Source organism: Oryzias melastigma, linkage group LG15 (genome assembly GCF_002922805.2).
Source record: "Oryzias melastigma strain HK-1 linkage group LG15, ASM292280v2, whole genome shotgun sequence".
NCBI classification, from domain to species: domain Eukaryota; kingdom Metazoa; phylum Chordata; class Actinopteri; order Beloniformes; family Adrianichthyidae; genus Oryzias; species Oryzias melastigma.
Window position 1 is genome coordinate 8388129 of NC_050526.1, and position 21910 is coordinate 8410038.

The following is a 21910-nucleotide window of genomic DNA, read 5'->3' on the forward strand; positions in this document are numbered from 1 at the left end:
TTTTATACTCAGAAGAGTAGGGACGCAGGTGTAACCTTCCTGTGTGGGCTCTTGGTTTAAAATGAGCCTGTTTGAGCCTTGAAGGGAGGACCATGCAGTCACAATAACGCCGGAGTCACACAGGACGCGATAGCGCCGCGCAGCGGCGCGGAGCGGAGAGCGCGCCGCTTAGCGGCGCTCTATTGGTCACACCAGACGCGATTTGTTTCCGCGACGGTCGGCATGCGCTTCTGCTAGAGCTATTGCTTTTTTTGCTATCATGGTCATTAACCAGGATATCACCCCGTGTTTCTGCTAAAAGGAGATGGTCTCTGCCCCTGTTGACACAGACCCCGCCCCCCAACTCCGCAGTCGGCCCACTTCATTGATCGGTTTGTGCGCGCGTGTGCGTGTCTGTCTGTTCTGTTGTGTGCCTGTGTGCACGCACGCAGGTGTTTCCGTCGGTAAATTAATGAACTAAAAATATTACCAGATGTTTCTTCCCAGAAGAACCGCTCCTCTGCCTCTCTCTCGTTCAAACGCAGCCCCATGCCCCGCTCCAGTGTGCCCCCTTCATTGATCTGTCTCCGTGTGTATCTGTCTTTTTTTGTGTGTCTCTGTGTCACCCGCTCCGGAGATCTGTGGTGTCCGGGGTGGGGGCTCTCGCGCACGCGTGTCTGTGTGTTTTGATTGTATGCATATTTTCATCTCTACAGTCTGTTTAGACACAAAAACATGATCACATTTGTCAATCGCGGCGTTTTATTGTGAAAAATTGGTTCTATTTTGAAAATAAACCGGATTTTCTCATGTATTTAGACGCAACTTCCTGCCAGTATTGATGCGGAGCGCTCGCGTCGCGCGGAAAAAATAGGCCAGACGCCGAAACGTTGCGCTGCACCGCGCGGACCCTCCGCGCCGCTGCGCGTCGCTCCGCGCTTGGTGTGACCGACGCCATAGGTTAACATGGGCGCCGAATGGAAGTGCACGCCGTTCCGCGCCGCTTTGCGGCGCTATCGCGTCCTGTGTGACTCCGGCGTAAGTCAGTCATCACATGGGATTGTTTCTCTTAACAAACAGTGTTTTGTTTGTTCCTAGTTCCAAACACAACGTCATCTCTGTCTTCCTCACTGTCAAGATTGTTCCCACGTCAGCTAACAAAGCAAAGTTTTGGCCTTCTGTGTTCAGAGAGCTGCTGCTGCTGCAGGAGTTCAGCATCAACTCAGAACATAAAAGACAAAAAATTCTGTTTTTTTTTTTTTTTTTTTACTCCAACCAAGTTCATTAAAATGACACGGCACCTTGAAAAGAGCCTGCAGGCAAAAGCCAGCCGATAAAAATGTAATTGAAAGAGTCCAGAGGAGAGCATTAGCATTTTTATCTACTCAAGTCATAGCTGGACTTCAGAAGGACACAGTTTAAAGAGGCCACAAGAAGAATTTAGTTAAACATATAAAAGTTAGCTGAGCTGAACATAAAGAAACTAAAAACATACAGTATAAGTATTTGAACACTCCAAGGTCATAAACAGATATATTTATTTGCTGGTTTGTATTAAAGCCAGTCCCAGAGATGATAAAGAAAGATAAAAAAAAATGTTTTGTTTTTGCTTCTTGAACGCTTTCATTTGGGGTTTTCCTTGGATTTCTGTTGAGTTTGGGGAATTAAACCCTTTAACACCTGAGGTGCTGAAAGTGACGCTAAAACACAAAATCTTTAACATACATAATTCCAGTAGATTGTGAAGGAGAAAAGTGACTCAGCCACAGTCTACTGGAATTATCGTGTTAGCGGTTGAAAATATACAGTAAATCAAAGAACATAAACACTGGAGCTCCAATGTTAACGGGTTAAAAACTTTCATTTGTTTTACAGTATTGTTTAAAAAGAGATTTGCAATCTGACATGGAACATTATGTTGTCTAGAGAGTAAAAGATCTGCATTAGTCTACCTACTGGTACTTAAGCACCTTTACATCATTCTTCATCTACACATCATACTCACATGGGGGCAATGGCTATGCTAACCATCCAAGGGTCCAGTGTCCTGTCCAACAACACTTTGACATGATTGAGGTAGCTGGGAATCAAACCACAAACCTTTACACAACAAACTGGAGGAAAGCTGGTGGAAACATTAAAAGAGGCACTAGAACAGTAAACAACTAAAACACAGAATTAACAAAGCACACCAGAGAAGTACCAACCCTCACAAAGTTGGGTTTACATGTATTTCATATAAGTTCCTCACTGACTGCACAGTGGTGTAGTGGTTAGCATGCTTGCTTCACAGCGAGAAGGTTCAAATCCTGTCTGTGTCCTTTCACGGTCCAAAAACCTGCTTTCTAGTTGATTGATTACTCTAAATTGTCCCTCGTGCAAATGTGAGTGTGTGTTAGACTGTGTGGCCTGGAACAAACAGGTGACCTGTCCAAGGTGAACCCGCCTTCACCCAACAGCTGGGATAGGCTCAAGCCACCATTTCACCCTGAAAGGGTTCAAGCAGGTTCAGAAAATAGATGGATGAAAGTACACAGGCCTGAATGTTGTTTTAGAGTAATGTGTTTGCTACAGGAAATGGGAAGTAAGAAATAAACTTTGAGGTCTTCAGGTGTTTTGAACTAACAGAACAATCATAAGACACAGATATGAATAATACTCTGTCACAAACAGGCAGACAGCTGGTTCCACGTGCAGCAGGTTTATTAGTTCAGACAGGAACTAAGCACAGCTAAAAGTCCACAAAGCTAATTCAGGGTCAGACAGGCAGAGGTCAATCACAAGCATGTGAGCATCAAAGAGGAGACTAGAGGTGTCCGAGTCCAGGTGAGGGTCAGGGCAGGCAGCAATCAGAGAAGAAGCAGGGTCAGAAACAGAAGATCAGGTCCAGATAGAAACGCTGAGTAATGTAGGCAGGGTGACACAAACAATACTTCATACTGAGTGAGACTTTGAGCAGTGCTAAAGTGTCCCGTGGGTGTTTGGGAAATGAGAGTCAGCGGAGAGTTCATCCGGGGAGAGTGCGCTGGGTTTGCTGGGAGATGAAGTATGTTCAGTACTCTGGAAACAGCTCCTGCTGGTGGCCAGAGGGGGACACAGAACTCTGACTCCTGACAATTGGTTTCATCATTTCACAGAAAGAGGCAAAATGAGACACTGATTTTCAGCATCATGGTGGGCGTTATGTTGATGGCGAAACATGTCACTCTGCTGTGAGATTCCTGCTTTAGATCAATCTAATGCTACAAACACAATGGGTATGTAATGCGCATTCAAGAACCAAGAAGACTCTTTTAGTATACATTGTGTATGTTGTTTACACTGGACTGTCATTTCTCGATACGAGCACAAATCTAGTGAATCTTGCTCCAGGCTTTTTCTTTCACATCTCTTTTCTGATATATGAAAGACTTGGTTATTTATGATTCCAGCCAGACACAAAGCCCAATTATTAATGTCTCCTCCATGATCACTTAGAAATTGATTGGTAGATCCCTTAATTAAAAAGGGTGCTACACCCCACTGCCAAATCTGAGTCCCTGATTGGTCAAAGTTAAACTGGTTTAACTTTCAATACATATTCTCTGTGACTGTGAGAGGTTTTAACATGGAAGCTTGAACTGCACATTTACATGCGTTTGAATACTTTTTATTGGAAGTGGTCGCTTAGAGCATTCTACTGAGGCCATTGTGAATGTAGTATATGAACAAGTTGTATCATATTGTAATTTCTCTCATTTCAAGAGTATTTTATCTGCTGTGGATTGTTCCACATGTATCATTATTCCCCTTATTTGATTCTCCTTCATTTCTATGTTCGCACATTCAATACAAGATGATGCAAATTGGCGGATCCAAACATGTACAAATTTTCCGCCAGTGGTTTAAGGAGAAAAAGCAGCTCTGATGAGCTGGACAACATTTCTGGAAAAACCTTTAAAGTAGAGAAGAACAGAAATTCAGTGATAGTGTGACGTGGAGGAATGAAAATCTTCACAGACAAGTGTCCCAGTGGAATCTCCCCTCATGGCTGCTTCAGCTTTTTTTGACAGAGTTTAAGATTATGATTTTATTTATTTGACAATGGATTCCTTTCACCTTTAAGTTCTGGAAGTCTGTTTGATTTTCAGTCTGTTAAAATCCTGTTCCAGCAACATGAAAAAGACAAATGGATCTACAACATTCATACCTGAACTTAGATAATACTTTCAGCTGTCACTGATCTTATTTTTTAGTCTGTAGCAATGCATCATGGGTAACATTTGCAATTATGCTTTCCATTGAGCATAAAGACAGATAGTCTGCATGTTGTAGAGTTTTGTTTTTGAAGTCCCTTCAGATGGAGAACGATGCCTTTGTTTCCTCCTCTTGTTGTCTAAAGTAGATTGTCATTCCCCATGAGAGGATTCGTGTTGATTGTTTGATCAGGCTGTTAAAACTGCAAAACAATGTGTTTAAGTAATTAATTATTCAGTTTGAGTCCATTTTGATCATTACTGAACTCCTCCTCCTCTATAATCATATCACAAAAGCTCTTCCTTCCGGTCTGTTCTGGGCACTAATGAAGCTCTGAAGTCTCTGGACTTCAGAGCAATGATTGACTCACCAACCGCTCTCTGCTCTCTGTAACCAGCTCACGGGCACTTCCAATTAACGTCTGATCTGCGGTCCACTAGCCGCGGTCCCCAGGCCTATCAGGCTGGAGAAGAGCCATGGAATTGGGGAGCTGGGGTTGGCTGTTCATCCTGACTAAGAAAGTCTTTGTGCATTTTATTTTCTATCTCCTTACTGCTTTTTCCTTGTTCAAACTTCCCTCTGTGTAGTTCCTTTCTAAGCTCTGACAAAGCCTTTAAACAAAGTGGAATCTGTTTCACCATTCAAACATAATTCATGAATGTTAAAACAGGAAGGAACGCTGATATGTGTACACGGCGTGCATGTGTTGCTCGGAAAAAACAATCACTCCCTGACACCCGTCAACGTGACCATAATTTATATTCTGATTTGTTATTCAGAGAGCACAGCTCATGTCCTCTAACTCTGCTGATAAGGAGCTGCTCAGTATCCAGCGGTATAGCTACAGCATTATACTCTCATCCCAAACAACCTTGATGGTTCAATAGAACTTTTTAACCTCTTTTCCCATTCTTGTAGGGTTGTGTTTGAGATGAATAAGACTGAGCAGTCAGGGACTTCTACAGAGAAATCCTTGGTGTGACATTGACTGTGATTCTTCATAACTTATCTTGAGCGTAGCTCCTCTGAGTTAAAGTCTGACATTTTTCTTGGAGACACGGTGTACTAACACTGCACAGGCATGAAAAAGCTCAGGGAATTCAAAGAAATAATAATTGATGCGCTCCTTCTCATTCCACGTCAGGTCGGGTTCGTGCTGCACTACTCATCCCTGTCGACCATGCTCTGGCTCGGGGTCATGGCCAGGAACATTTATAAGCAGGTGACCAAGAAGCCTCCGCAGAATCAAGTTAATGCCCCGCCTCCGTCTTCTAAACAGACCCTGCTGAGGTGAGTATGACATGTTTCTCATCTCTGACTGCTACTAGAAGACATGCTCATAAACAGGTGGTGTGTGGGCGTGTGATGCTTTGAACTTTCCTGCTCTGCCAGTGCTGCATGCGCATCTGCAGAAGATGAAGACAGATCCACAGGACATAGCCTTACTTCACGACTAACCTGACTGACGCAATAAGTTGCAGACATGTATTCAAAGGCTTCTTCCACTTTTTGCTGTTCAGTAGTGAATGAGACTCACAGATTAGGTATGGAATTAAAACAACCTACGAGGTTACATGATGTTGTGTTGATGACACCCTAATGACAGTTATGTAAAGTCCCCCTCTGATGAAAATCCTGTTTTTAGAGTTTCTAACATGTCTGTGTGTCATTTTTCTTCTGAAAGAGAACAAATGTAATAAGCAATTGTTTTGTTTTTACATTTCTGAGTATTTCTCCTTTTAAATCAATCAAACTGTCTTGGACAGACTCTGTCTGAATGAATGATCTTCTTTCCATCAACAGCTCTGCTGCACATGCACTAAACCCTCATCTGTTCCTAGTGTCTAGTTCAGGTTCTGGAGAAGAGAAGATGGTATCTTCACATTGACTGCAGTCAAATGAGCCGCCGTTCACATTTCTGTGGTCAAATCAGCATCACTGGATTTTTGGTGTGAGTTTCATCCAATACTTACGGTAGCAGGACTGAGAACGCTGGAAAATCTCCACCAGACTCCACGGAGCTTCTTGATGTGACCACGGAAATGTGAACGGCGGCTCATTTGACCGCAGTTGGAAAGGATTGTAAATCAATGAAAGAGCATTTTGATGTTAGCTTTGATTATTTTATCAAGAACTCTGAGAAACCAATGATTGAATGTATTGATCACAGTCAATAAACATTGGAGAATTAGCTAAAAGAGTCTTTGGTGAACTGGAAGGAGAAAGAATCAGGATTTTGGAGGAAGTTCTGTCCATGAAGATCTTCACTTCCTCGTCCAGCTGACATCCGGATCAGAACCATATGGCTGGACATTACCCAGATTGATGGACGTCGTTATGTAGCAGCAGTGAAGATGTATGCTAGAGAGACACAGAGCTATCAGAATCAGACAGGGGGGGTCAGGGCGGAGTTTCAAAAGCCACGTCCCTCAGAGGAGATTTTGGAAACAGATCAACATGAAAAATGTCTTTTTAAGACATTTAGGTTGTTGGGTTGTGTTTAAAAACTTGATAATCATCATTAAAACACTACTGGAAACGTTTTTTAAATTAATAAAAATGTCAAATGGGGACTCACAGCTCAATTCCATTTAAACACAGGCTTTAATGACTTTGTTTGCCTATGTTAACAAAAATTCTTCATGTTATTGCAGCAGTGAGCACTTGCAGCAATTGTATTGTCTTTGCTCTAAATATAAAAGTTCTTTTAGAATTCTGCTTGAATAAATTAATGCTTTTGGATAAGAAAGGTATCCCATACCACTCCAATCCCTCCACCATGCATTACAAGAATCTCCTCACTGTCTAACCAATGTTTGATTTGTTTGTTCAAAGCACAGGCTGGTTTTTGTTTTTTTGTTTTGTTTTGTTTTTTGCACATTACTGGGAGATTCTTTATTTATAAGAGAAATGTTCACATTTCTTGGCAGTGCCACAGGCTCTTGCTTCTTTTATTTGTTGACTCTACACATCTTTTATTAGAGTGCTGGAGAATTCTTCACATCTCTCTATGATGACACCTTGGGTTTCAACACAACCAAAAAAGTCAGGTTCCACCAATGAGTCTTTGAACAGATTCCTATCGTTTCCACCTAATCTGCGACTCTTATTATGATTTTATGACTTTGATGTTGCAATAAATGCGAAAATGTTTTTTATCACCTAAATCAATAACACACAGCATCAGTGATGAAAAGCAGAACTTTTTTTCATGTTTTAAATTTCTGTTTTTTCTCTTTTTTTACTATGGCTTCTTCATCTTTTGTGCCTGCAGCTCTTTGTCAAAGCTCATGCATGCTTGTGTCTCTTCTGATTTACACCTCTTTTTTTTGCAGTTTCTGCCTCATGTTTTGTTTAGGGGGCAGTGATAGCTTTTTACATATGAGTTATTGTATCTTTTATCTGCAGAGACACCCATGGTTAGTTTGCATTCCTTCAAGTCTCTGGCTTGTTGTGACATGACTGTCAGAGGGCCCCTGTTTGCATCTGATGACTTTCTTTGTAGAGTTTTTTTAACAATCAAACTCAGGTCTATTTTTTTGTAATTGTATTTATTTGAAGGGCTTATATAATGAAAAATCAACATTTTTTTTAACTTTAAGTGTATTGTGATGTTAATTCCTCATGAAAAACAGCTCCAAAGTGGTATTTTGATCCATTCAGGTATCTCTGGGTGTTTCTCTAAAGCAAGGGTGTCTAACATTTGTCCCGCGGGTCGTATCCGGCCCATCAAATTGTTTAATCCAGCCCAGTCACGAAGAGAAAAAAATAAAAGATTGTTAAAAATTAATTAAGTTTCGGGCCAATTCCTGTGGCAAGTTATGGTTCTTGACCGTAGTGTGCAATTCTGCCACTAGGGGTAGCAAAGGAAAAGACAAGAACAGCATAACAAGAGATCAAGAATTAAACGTAGGCTATTAGGTTGTTTGAGGCATTTTTTTCCAACTGGGAGAAAAACAAAGCTACAGAAAACAAATTACCCATAGGCTGTTTTGCTATTATGGTACTGGTCTGGCCAACTTGAGATCAGATTGAATGTGCCCCCTGAACCAAAATGAGTTTGACACCTCTGCTCTAAAACCATGTTCTCTGAGCACCAGCCCAATCCACAAAAACGTTCGTGTCCTCACATTGTGGCATCACAAAGTGGGGAACAGCCCCTTCCAGGAAGAGTCTGTACTGCCAGCACTGCCCCCAAGATAACACACACAACCACTTCGCCTGCGAGCTCGAGGCAATCTGCAAAATGCTTTAAATTTATATCCACATTATGCACATCCATCTTCAAATGTTCAGATGTTGTTTGTTTTCGTGGGGAAACGCAGACACACTGCTGAGGCCAGTTCTAGGTTAACGTCATGAAATGAGCAGCAGCCACAAAGAGCGAAAGGCGGAGCCTCAGAGATCGAGTCGTCTTACTTCAAGGTTGGAAAATGAGCTAGCAAAAATTTCTCACATTTCATTAAACAAAATGTTCTTTAGTGTGCCAAAGGTAATGTATGATCATATATATGGATATAGTTTATTCTGAAAAGCTTAAGAATAGCATGGCATGGGTCCTTTAATATATTGTAATATTTATCTGTAAATATGCTAACAATAAACTCGATAATTACCTCAGTTGTTGGTCTTTTAAATTCTGTTCAGTGTTTAGTTTTTACTCTCAAAACTCAGTGATTCTCAGTCTGGAAGGTCTGCTATTAGATAAACTGAAATTGGCTAAAAATGAGGAAATGTTTTAATAGTTTTTTTTCACTGTTGTAAAAAGGCTCCTTGGAAATACATCCTACACTGTTGTCACGTTGACATGGTGCCATATTTTTAAGTTTGAGTTAGATGAGCAGCAAAGCTTAGAGTGTCAGTCGCTTCTATGGAAAATGTACCTAACTGTCTAGTAGCACTGCTACAAATGACACCTGTGCTTTCATATCCACATGAGGTTCCTGCTGTAGACCAACATTCAGGAAGGTCAGGTTCACAAGGGCAGGAAACGGTTTCAGTAAAAAATACAGTCAAGTCGGCTGTGACTTAGTGGCATGACAAAACTAAAACATGAACAAACGTGGGAACACAAAAGGGATAACCTGGTCTTGGTAACTGTAAACCATGGAGTTTAATACTTGTGATTAGTGAACACAAATTACAATTCCTCAAAGGGTTCAAAGATCACGCCAGACTCCTTTCATCACCCAAAAAAACCCAAACTTCCAAAGTATAGGACTGCATGACTTCTCAAGAGAAAGCTGCATTTAGGCAGCAGATTTCTTGCTGAGGACTCCTGTAAGGACAGCAGGAGGAGACATCAAAGTTAAAAATTCATATTTCCGTCTTTTTCCATTCCCACTTTTGAAATGTAAGTGGAAAACCTATTTAAATGCATGTATTTGCTGTTGCATGGATTTTACTGAACTCTTGAACTGCTTAATGTCTGAAAGTGAACCTCACAGTGAGCTGTTTAATCATGAGTATATGCACTTGGTGTGAACCCACTAGAATGTTTTCCTTGATTTCTTGAATAGCTTTTTATGGGGTAGTTTAGAGGGTGTTATTGTGGTGAAAGTCATCCCTACCTTTTTCTAATCTACTCTGGGACCATGCACAGGCGTTTTGACAGACTGTTGCTCTAAGCTGTGCAGTCATTTTAAGTGGAATTCTTATAAGCAGAGCAGGAATTCCAATGAACAACATTTTATTTATTATTCTACACAAGCCTGGAAACCTTTCCTTACAGAGAAGCACTTAACCCACTCATTCCCAGTTCAACAATCTTATAATTCAGCTCTACATTTCTGAATCTTTAGCTCACACCAGTTGGAGCAGATTGAAAACCAATTTGGATTTTGGAGTGTAGCAACCACATTGTTTGATTAAGTCAAGGAGCAAGACTTAAGCAAACTAAAGTCCACTTTTTTTTAGAAAGAAAATAGGAGTCTTTTCTATGTTTATTGTATTTGTCTTACTTTACAAAAATTACTTTTTGACTCTTGGTTGAAAATACCTCATAACATCAAGTTGCCTCATTAGCTGTATTTCCATGAAATGAAGTTGCACAAATTTAAAAGGAGAAATACTCGGAAATGCAAAAACAAAAGGATTACTTATTACATTTGTTCTCTTTCATAAGAAAAATGCCACACAGGCATGTTAAAAACTCTAAAAACAGGATTTTTATCGGAGGGAGACTGGAAGGTAAACGCAGCTATTGTTGTCTTCATTTACGTTAGTCCACTGAGCAAACCGGGCCGGAGCCTGATTAGCTGCTTCGGCCCGTCTCTGTCAGCCGTGAGTAATACTTCGTAAATCTGCAGGTTCAGGTCATTGAACACAAAACCTGCTCACTGTGTTTCTGGAGACTGTCAGGAAGTCTTTGAAGGTTATGGGAGCATTACGCAAAATCTGCGTTAGGCTGTTTGGGATGTGCCAGTGGCACAGTGCATAACGAGGAGAACTGGCACCCTATAGACCCCGATTCGATTCCCATTCATCACCCTCCTGCGACAGACTGGTGACCTGTCCAGGGTGAACCCCACCTTCGCCCTTCAGTAGCCGGGTTAGGCTCTGGCACCCCCGCGACCCCAGAAGGGAAGGAGCGGCCGAGAAGATGAAGGTTGTTTGGGGGTGGGGGGGTGTTCATTTCTTATCATAATCATTCAGGAGAACGTCTGTATATGCTGGAAATGTACAGCACAAGATTGGAGTTGATCCAGACATAGGGACTGATTGTGATGATCCTGTCAGACAGACTCATCCACTGAGACTAAGCAGCTGGAGACAAACCAATTCAACTACACCCCCCCACCCAACCTACCCCCCCACTTCAAATTAATCTTTTTGAAGAGGTGGGAGTAAATGAGTCTGATTGGAAAGGAAACTAAAAGAACATGTAACCATAGAGTGTGTTTTTTGGCCTGCATGGCTTGACCCAAACGTTTCTTTTGACAAAGACTGTGATCTTGCCTTTGGCCTTTAGCTGTCCAAACTGATGTCATGGGGGGAAACTTTCTTTTTGTTTTAACAGATTCATGCCAGCTTGTTAGTCAGAAGAGACCATAAGCTGTCCACAGCCGTTCAATGTGAATGTTGGATCACCAGAGAGGACAGTGCACACAAAGCAAAGGACAGTTCATGAGCGGCAGCAGGGGGGGTGGGGGGTATGAAAGGCACTTTCGGCTCTATTTTTGTCAGACGACTGCTGCTCTTAAACTCACCTAAAAGCACGGCTCTGCTTAGAAAACCATTTTGTTGAGGGCTTTTTTTATTCAAACCTTCTCTAAAAAAAGCAGCCGTTGTTTGTTAAAGTGGTTACGACAGTGGGGGTGGGGGGGTGGGGGGGTTGAACACTTTTACAAGACTTTTAATGCAACAAAGCACCTTTTTGAATAGAATCCGGGCCAATGTGAACATGGTCTTGCATGTTTGACAGAGGTTTTTAGTCCACAATGATCGCTCCTGGTTAGAGGACGTGCAGGCAGACGTTCCTGTTTGGGAGCGAGTGCATGGGAATAAGGGCTATAAAGCATGTGGTGATTTAACATCCCCTAGCTCTTCTTATTTACGTTTATCTAGCTGACGGGTGTGGAAATGGCTTTTTGTTGGAGGAAGATCCTCCGGGGGAACCATTCCACTCAGAGACAGTGACAGGCCTGTAATACTGCCACCCCGTTCCCTCTTTTTCAGCCCCCTCCACCGCTCACCAACCAATTCAGACAAATGTCTTGATTGTAATTGAATTTTGTGATGCCGCAGCGTGATGAGGGAAGGACTGTTCAAACAGAGAGAGAAAGGGACACAGCAGGGAGATGTGCTGAAGAGGAAATGGAGGATGAAGATGGTGGGGTCAATAGGTTAACTGAGATTGAACAGGACGCTGGAGGAAATAGCATCATGTTATGCAGGCCAGTGGATGACAATGCCGAAAGACAGGACAAGGACAGTGAAGAGAGGGGGGTGCTGCTGTCTGTGAGAGATTTATATCTTCTTATGATTTGAAAGCCATTGTTAACCTAAAGGTAGAAGATTTAAGGGAGTCAAGGAGTTTGGAACAAGCTTCCTTTTTCACATCACATATATCAATATTTTTTAAACTACTCACTTTTATGACATCCTCACACATTCCTGAAGGACTTCCTCTCATCTCTTGAGTCCTGTGTCTATTTGTGCTGTGAAACTTCTTACATGAAGATCATTTGAAACAAACTTCCATCAAGTCTTGGATGAGAAACAAGTATCAGCTTAAGATGGAGTTACATCAACCAACAGACCCTTAAACTAAACCATGAAAAGATGTCAGAATTGTAGATAATGACAGGAAACAAACGAGTGGATCCAAAATGGGCTGAACTAGTGTGGGTCAGTAGTGTTACAAACAGAGTGGTAATAGAAACGGCTAATAGTTTTTGTACCCACTGTCTCCCTGCAATCACAGAGGTTCACAGCAACGTCTGCACCCACCGTCAGCCCTTCAAGCATCATCAGTGTGAGATGATGCCAAAAATAAGATCACTAAATTGTCGCTAAGATATTATTAGTAACAAAGAACAAACAAACAACTGCAGCACATCAGTTCATTTATGACATAAAAATCAGAAGACTATTGGACTGAAATGATTTGATTACAGTGATCTCTCCTTCATGGTGGGGGTTTATAAAAATCTGCTAAGTAGGATTACACATGTTTTAAGGCTTTAATAATCCACTTTCCTCACACAGACATAAACATTTTTCACACTTTTCTCTAAACTCTTAATGTTCACAAAAAATGAGTCAAACTTTATTGAATGAAAACAAAGATCTGATTGCAATCAAAGATGTATATAAATAAATACATTCTATTCAGAAGACACAGCACAGGGTGCAGAACAGCCAATCAGGGTGCAGAATACTGAAAAAAAAAACAATGAGACCACAAAAGGTGAACTCCAATGTCACGAGGAAACACTGTACTTGCTGTTGAAGATATTGTTTTTTCTTTAAATGTTCCTGTTGTCCAACCTTAAAGAATCCTCTTGATGTGACAGCAGAACAATGCTTTAATAAAAGATGCTCATGCATCTTAGATGTGCAGCTTTAGTGTTAAGGTATAAATATTAATGCAGACACAATTGTATCAGATATTTCCAAGATTTTGAGGATGAAATCTTTTTCAACATCTTTTAGTTTTAGCAGTGGCTTCACTGGGACTGTATTACATTTGATGATATATGCAACACTGTGTACATTTATGGACACGTTCATTCATTTGATTTTATTAATGACGTACATACATCCAAAATGGAGACTCAAGAAGTGAAAAACGACATCCACCGGGATGCTTCCCTCATGCAGTATCATCAGGGGCACACACATAGTATCATGTAGTTACTTCAAATCAACATGATGAAGCAGAGCTTCAAAGCATAAGAGGCAGTTTGTCAGTAAAATGAACAGTCCTAGTGGAGTTTTTTTTTTTTTTACTGAATGCAGACAGATTTGGTAAAAAGATTTAAGGAGTAACTTTAAACAAACTTGTTTGCTGCACTGGCTGCTCTCATCGCTTACAGCACTAAGTATGTGTGAGCTGCTGCCGCCTCATTAACACTGACACGCAGCACTGGTGGGTAAATCTCGCTTTTGATCAGTTGCTCAGACGAATCGACCAAATGGCATTATTAAACAAATTAATGTGACCTCTGTCCAAACCTCCCGCCTCCACAGTTTTACCTTCGATAATCAGCTGCAGCACCAAGTCAGTTTGTCAGTGTCAAAAAGAAAACTAGTTAACAACTAACTAAAATGCAGAGCTGAAATGGAGCACGTTCTCAGCTCCTAAAGCCAAAAGAATCAGAGAGACATCAGCTATAAATAGGAAATGTTGGCGAGTAAGTCTACTTTTTCTGAGAATCTTTACTGATTGAACTTGGCATTTCAGCCTCTATGCTTTTACACTGAGTCACTGATGCAGTTGATTCTTTTGAGCTTAACCCTTTGAACACTGAGGCGTTACTGGTCATGCTTAAGCACAAACTCTTTAACCTACTGCACCCTTTTAACCGTTAACACCATAATTACAGCAGATTCGTCTTTTCTCCTTCAGAATCTACTGGAATTATTGTGTTAATGGTTAAAAAGTTACAACGGAGTATTAGGGTCGCCAAAAAAAAAAAAAAATTATAATAATAATATTATGACTTTTAATCTTGTACATCTATGAGTTTTAATCTCGTAAATGTACACGTTTTTTGTCATAAATTTACGAGAAGAAGCAGACCGACTAAACCGTGAAAAGCGTCTTGGATTTCAACAGGTGATCTAAATGTTCAAAACATTACAGATGTTTGGAAGTTTCTTTGTTTGATTTAGAGTTTATTAATGTTTTATTCATTGATGGGCGGCTTGCAGGATCTCTGTAGATGATGGCGTCCATATCCTCACAGCTGTCCACTTCCTGTCATTTCTTTCTCTGGAAGAAAAGATCTCCTCCAACTCTCCATGGTGCTTCCATCTGAAGATGTCCAGTTTTCAGAGTTTTCTATATTCCTGTGCTAAAGTAACAGACTATTGTCATTCCTTGTTGTTGCAAAGTGGCCCTAATACTCCGTTGTAAAAACTTACAGTAAATCAAAGAACATAAACACTGGAGTTCTGGTGTAAAAGGGTTAACTGTCATAGCAAAGTTAGGCCATTTACTTAAAAAGACTTGTACATCTCATGGGATAGAAATCACTGAATTAGTTATTATTTTCAGAAAATTATTTTCTGAAAAATTGAAATCTTTATAGCTGTATCTACTTGAAAGTATTAAAGAATGTCTTAAATACTTTTAATTTCTATCTGCTACACAACTTTATGTTATAGCGTCTACTTGAAGGCTACCTTAAGATGTTCTACTGTTCTTTTTTAGTACAGGTCACATTGGAAATGAACGTCATGTCAGCTGATGATAGAACGTTTGACTCCCCCTGGGATTCAATCTAAGTTAATCTTTTGCTAAAAGGGTTTTCTTGAAAGCAGAATTGCTTCTGCTTAGAGAGCAGTGGTTGTTTTTCAGAGTTGAAGAGGCTTGCTGGGTTTGTCAAGAGAAAAAGTCATTTTAATACACCTCATCAATTGGGCCAGAATACACAGCAGATGCACTAAACTGCCGGGACGCCTGCTGGCAAGTTCATCACAGCCAGATCAACAGGAAGCAGATTTGTTTATTTTGTCATTTTTACACTTTGGTTTTGTGGCTATGATATCAAATTTTAAGTGTGGTTGCACTCAGAGTGTGACCACAAACACATCGAGAATCTCCACAGCAGTGATCTGATTTCCCTTTTTTGAGGCGGTCATATTTAAATGACAGACAGTGGGCTTATGTGTTTTCATGACCATATTCTGATGCAGTTTTATTTTGGGGTTCTCCTCTGGAACTAATCAGACATGTCAGCTCTATCCTTGACAGTCTGTTGTTCCAGAACTACTGTAATGCTGTAACACTTCAAAGTCTGCACGGTTCCTGACTGTTTTTTGTCTTGTGTCCCCCTGTACCCTCACAGATTTTATTTAGTCAGTGGTGGAGTGCCTCTCCTCATCTGTGGAGTGACAGCAGCCGTCAATATAGACAACTACGGCAGCGGGGAGCAAGCGCCATAGTAAGCCTGGATTTGTCTCTACTCTGAAGGCAAAAGTGAAGCTGCTGCTATGTGTTGCTCAGTTTTTATTAAATGAGAAATGTAACAACTATTAATGTGATATCTTCTGAAGATAATCAGTCAGAACTTTATCTTTGTCATTTGATAAATAATCAGTACTTGGACTGGTTATGTATTAATAACTTTGAATAGATCTTAAGAACTGGATTATGTCACCTGCAAAGTAAAAGTTACATAAGTTACAAGTTACATTTTAACTAGTTTAAATGTGAAGATTATTTTAGCCAACAGGTATGTTTGTAACTATTGTGTAGACAGGCCCCGCCCATTCCAGATTGCTATTTATACCTGGTTATTTTATGATGTTACCCCACTCTGTTACCATCTTCTACTCTCTCTAAACCCCCCTCTTTTACCTTTCTTTTGTTCCTTTACCCCCCTCTCCTTTTCTGCCTTGTCCAACCGGGGAAAACAAGTTCCAAACATATGCAATATAAATAAAGTTTAGCATAAAATACAATCGAGGTTTATACTCAATAACCCCTTGTTGTGACAGTAAAATCTGCCCAACACAAGAAAAAATAAATACATGGATAAAATAAATGTTACATGAAACATAGTAGGGTGGGATTATATCAATTCATGTCCTACCACTCCCTTTCAAGGAATTAATTAAACTCTACTAGATCATTATATTTAATGGATTTTATGTGTCATGTGTGTACTGTATGTATAGGTGCTAATATATCTACTTATGATTAAGAGTAATTATAATGTCAATAGGATAGCATTTGTTTCTTTTCTTTTATCCATCTTCCAATAATATTTTGGGTATTTTAACTAATTTTAATACTTATATATATATATTAGGGCTGGAAATTGTTTTTTAAAACTGAACTAATTAATCACTAACTGGTAAAATTAACTAATTTCAATTTATCGCGATAATTTTTTTTTTTAGTTACAGCATTTTTGCCAAACACTTATCTGCTAAAATGATATTTACACATAAAACTCTACATTTAGAACATTTATTTTTGATTTATGCAGTCAATCAATTAAAGCATATATATCAGATTAATCACACTTGTTGAGATTAAACACTTATAACTACAATATTTTACTTAGTAAATTTGATGACAGTATGAACAAAAACAGGCCAAAGACAAATGTTTCCTTCAGTTTTATTGTGTGAAGTGTTTGAATTTATCAAGTTTTAACAATTTATCAAGTGTCATTTGTGCGCAAAAAACACATCAACAGTGAGAGAAGCAGAACTCTAAAGACTTATATGTCAGCAGTATTACTCCAAGAAAACAGAGATGCTGACTTACAGCCATAACAAAAATGAATCTGCAGACCTTAAAAAAAGAAGAAGAAAGTTCTGGTCGCTGCTCTATATCACTACGGAAGCCGCTTTAAAACAATGTTTCTTACATCTTCTAGAAAAACAACAAGTGATAAGAGGTGAACTGTCCCTCTGGACTGATGCCTTATTTAACCTATTGTGACGATCAGCATTTATATCGTTTTTCTTTGCCGCTGCAGTCGAGCCTTGGCGTCTTGTTGTCGTGTTACCGTGACAACGCACCGGACCATAACTCAAATAGTCCGATGTAACCCAAATAAACAACACGATTAAAGTACTAAAAAGTGATTGAAAGCGCATTTCTTTTGTAAATAACCATGGTATAAGTGTAAAATAAACAGACAAAGTAATTTAATGCACACTCTGAATGACTGCATGCACCATCGAGGCGAAGTGAAGCACCGCTGCTCCGTGAGGTGTGATTAATTTGTAGATTTCTAGTGTTTTGGGGTTTTTTTTTGTATATTTGAGGCAAAGTCTGAGTCTGAAAGTGTTTTCTTGGCTTATGTTGCAGTTGCTGGATGGCGTGGGAGCCCAGCTTAGGAGCTTTTTTTGGCCCCGTGGCCTTCATCGTCCTGGTGACGTGCATCTACTTCCTCTGTGCTTTCATCCAGCTGCGGCGGCACCCCGAGAAGAAGTACGAGCTCAAGCGTCTGACTGAGGAGCAGCAGAGGCTGGCCGGCATCGACATACCAACCCACTGCCACCAGGGGGCCGAGCCTGGGGCCCTCACAGCTCACCCCAGTGGGAGCAGCTGTCCCGCTGGCTGCCCGGGTGTTCCCATCAATCCCGCTCTACTGGCTAACGAGCACTCGTTCAGAGCTCAGCTACGAACAGCAGCCTTCACCCTCTTCCTGTTCCTGGTCACCTGGACGTTCGGGGCGTTGGCCGTGTCTCAGGGCCACTTCCTCGACATGATCTTCAGCTGCCTTTATGGTGCCTTCTCCGTCACCCTTGGCCTCTTCATCCTGATCCATCACTGTGCCAAACGGGATGATGTCTGGCACTGCTGGTGTTCTTGTTGTCCCGGGCGACGCCCAGATGCCGGCTCTGGGGCGCAGGGCTCTGCAGCAGCACGGCCCAAAGTCAACATCAATGGAGACACCCCCGGGCACGGACACAGTCACAACCATTGCCACCATGACTCCCAGTGTCAGGGTAAAACAGTGATCAGCTGCAGCCACGGCAGCTTAGGTCACTGCAAACACGCTGCTCTACCATCCTCGCAAAATCACCTGACCTGTCTGACGCCAGTGACGCCCTGCTGCGCCACCCTACGCAGCCAGCAGCTGATGGAGGAGGAGCCTGCTGCCACCCATGTGCTGCTGCATTCTGACGCTGAGGGTTGCCGGCCAGGGGTGCAGTTGCACCCCTGCCTAAAGAGCAGCACAAGGACGAAAAGCCGTCAATTTGGCCGCCGGGCTGGCGCAGCTGCCTGTGGAGTGGCGAGCGAAAGGGAATACGCCTATCACATCTCATCCAGTGCAGACGGGGGCAGCATGCACAGCTCACACACTGACAGCCCCCACAGCACACATGAGCCACATACCCACATCTGTCCGCATTTGGCTCACGAAGGGCACCACGCGTGCCACGCTGCTGCAGCCGAGACTCTGGCTTGCCATAACCCCTGCCACCGGCACATCTGCTGTGCCAAGGCTGATCTTTTTCCCTCTCTGTGCCAGGCAGAGGCCGGAGACACGGGTGTCTTCCTATGTGGCTGCGGCAAAGTAGCCGAGGAGGAGCCGACACATCACCATCTGGAGATGCACGCCCCGCGCAGACAATCCTACCCCCAAACCCCCCCCAACCAGAATGGGATTCTTAAGGGGGGGCTGCATGAAGGACTCCTGTATACGTCCGACAGCACCGGGAATATACGCACCGGGCCCTGGAAGAATGAAACTACTGTGTAGTCTGGAAGTGAAGAACAGGAGATGCAGGCCACACGGGGCCAAACAGACACGCACCTCCCTTTTAGAGTAAAACAGAGAGAAACAAATAACATTTCAAACTACAATCAGAGCGGGGAATTGAGGTTTCTTGTCCACACATTTGAATATGTGCTGTTTTACTGTACAGATACCTGACACCATGCAAATGCTCACTGAGAAGCATCCACACTCTGTGAAACATGTCACATCATGCCATCAGATGTAACTGGAGGTCTCTTTCATATCATCTCTCTCTCTAGATGCAGGAAAATGAGTGGCTGTGTGTATGATAGGGTCTGTTAGTGCTCAAAGGCAGCAAGCTTCAGGATGTTTTTACTCTCATCAATCTAAGCTCCCATCAGGCTTTAACAGTGAGCCATCACTACTTTAAAGAACTCTATTCACCTTCGAAACTACTAAACCAGCAATTTTAGACTTTTTGTTTGTCACTCACTCAAGCAGCTGTGAACATCTCCCAGATATTTCCTTTATCTGATATACAGATTTTTCTTGCAAGGGAAGTAAAGTCACAGCAGCAGGAAAAGAAAGCAGAGCTAAGCATCCTTTTAGTCTGATATTGATCATGCTGTCCGGATAAGTCTTCACCGCTGTGACTCCTTTTTCTAAGTGAAAGCAGAGCAAAGCCTACAAGTAGGCAGAGTGTCAGGAGCTCCTGGATGCAGCGACAGATCACTGCCAGGCTGTGATTTCATTCTCTTCAGCTGCAACAAGAGAAAGTCCCAATCATCTGTTAGATCACACATAGAAACCTTTCAGGATCAGAAAAGTGGGATGATTTGAAATGCTTTAGGAATTGCCTGTCAATCAGTATATGTCCTGGTTTCCATTTTCTGAAATATTAGCCAAAGTCCAAAAATAACAGCAGCTGAACTAACTCCCATGTCATTTTCACTGTCATTTGTTTGGGTGTACGTGGATGTAATTTCATGTCAGTCCTACTCTTGTATCAATCATTATTCCTACAGATTGCAGGAGTATTTGGAACTGCAGAACTGTATTTAGCAAGAGTTTGAACTTAGATCTACCTTCCAGTCCAACCCTGAAAACGTCCTCCTTTAGTAACTTTGCTCTGCTTAAATATGGATCATTGTTGTATGAAGCAGGAAGGTCAGAATCTCACAGGAACTGCCACTGAGAAGAGAAAGAAAAAGAAACTGTACTGATTTATGAAAGATGATTCTAGCACTTTGGTCAGAACTGGTTAGGCATTCTAAACAAAATTTCAGTGACTGAGAAATATACCCAAACAGTGCATATACTCACACAGAAAAATGTGCTACAGCCAAGCGGCGTCAGCAGCATGAACACCAACTCTTAACTCCATCTTGTGCCCTCTTGTCTTTGTACATAGATTTGGTTTTTGGTGAATTATTTTCTATAAGATAAAAATGGTATTTAATAATAAAATAACTATATGTAAAGAAAGATATATGGGAGGAAAATGACTTCTCTATGTTAATGCTCAGTATCTGAGTTTAGAAATGTCCTCTTTGTTTTCAGATGGCCTTTTTCTGTTCATAAAGTATGCAGACTCGCCATGTGTTGTGAAACTTCTCTGTCAATTCAGAAATAGACACACACGATACGTAGAACAATTTGGCCTGCCAGAAGAAAAAGAATTTGTCAGCAGTAGAGTATGATTAGAGCTGTAACTCTAGTTCAGACAGAAACCTGGCTTTCAGGTTGCTGGAAAAAAAAGTTGTAATAGTATGACAGCACATTCATGCAAAGCCACACCCAAAAGACAGAACGCCGGACAAGGTCAACTTTGCTGTACGACGTGTGTATTTGCTGGTGGTGTGATTTTGAAGCAGCCTCTGCTTCTCCTGTGTCTGTGAGAAGATGTGTGTTCTCATGGCTGCCATAGGCCGCCTTTTGTCGTCATCAGTAGCAGACGTACTGCCCCAAACAAGCTTGATGGCTTAGTTTCAACTCACCAGACAGCTGCTGGAACATTCACCTGTGGTACTGTGAGAAAACCTGAAGCCAGTTCTCACTTTTTCTACATTGACACAGATTCCAATAAATGTATTTTTTCACCATGCAGAGGATGGGAGCGTTTTTGGTTTGTGTGTTTGCGTGTCCATGCTTTCACTGGATGACAATGAGTGCCGCTGATAGCAAAAGCCCGCTTTTCCTCTAAATTCTTGCTGTTCTGTGTTTATGTGTTTTGACAGCATGATTGAAATTGAGATGTCTTGCGGAGTCGCCACAGGGGAGGGATTCAGATAATAGCAGGCTTGACTGCTGCCGCGGCATGAGCAGATGTCGGTGTGTATTGTGCATGCAACGCACACATGCACACTCAGCTGTCCACATGTGCAACACATGCTGCAGGAAATGAGAATGCGTCTCCCGCCCATCTGGAATGACACCTACATTTGACAGGCCATGAGATACCTGAATACTTTTAATATGCAGCTGTATTTATCTTCTCCCCCCTCCCATTCACTCCGGTTCACCATCATCAGATTATTCATCAGGCTCAAAGCCCTGTGAAATGATCCGGCTTCATCTCTGCTCTACGGACTGGGATAGAGACCCAACGTAGATGCTGGACAGACATTATCAAAGGTAAAACACAGACAAGTTTGACCAGGTTTTCAACAAGAAACCTGCAGTGCACAGACAAAAATTAAAGGAACACTTTTTTTATTGGGCCTGGCATGAACTGAATTAAACCTGTCTGATAATTTTCTGGTTGGTTAAGCAGCTGAGGGCCTCGTTAATCAATTCCAGCTGTATTGGTGTTCATGGAA

The 21910-nt window shown here is 41.6% G+C and overlaps 1 protein-coding gene across 1 annotated transcript in view; it reads left to right on the plus strand.

Annotated features, from left to right (window-relative positions):
• LOC112161972 (adhesion G protein-coupled receptor A3) overlaps positions 1-21193 on the plus strand; it is a 212821-nt gene extending 191628 nt beyond the window's left edge. Inside the window, exons 17-19 of the mRNA XM_024297552.2 lie at positions 5360-5505; positions 15732-15827; positions 17711-21193. Of these exons, the coding sequence (XP_024153320.1) occupies positions 5360-5505; positions 15732-15827; positions 17711-19112 (1644 nt within the window). The 3' untranslated portion in view covers positions 19113-21193. The remainder of the gene's footprint in view (positions 1-5359; positions 5506-15731; positions 15828-17710) is intronic.
• Positions 21194-21910: the final 717 nt, after the last annotated feature.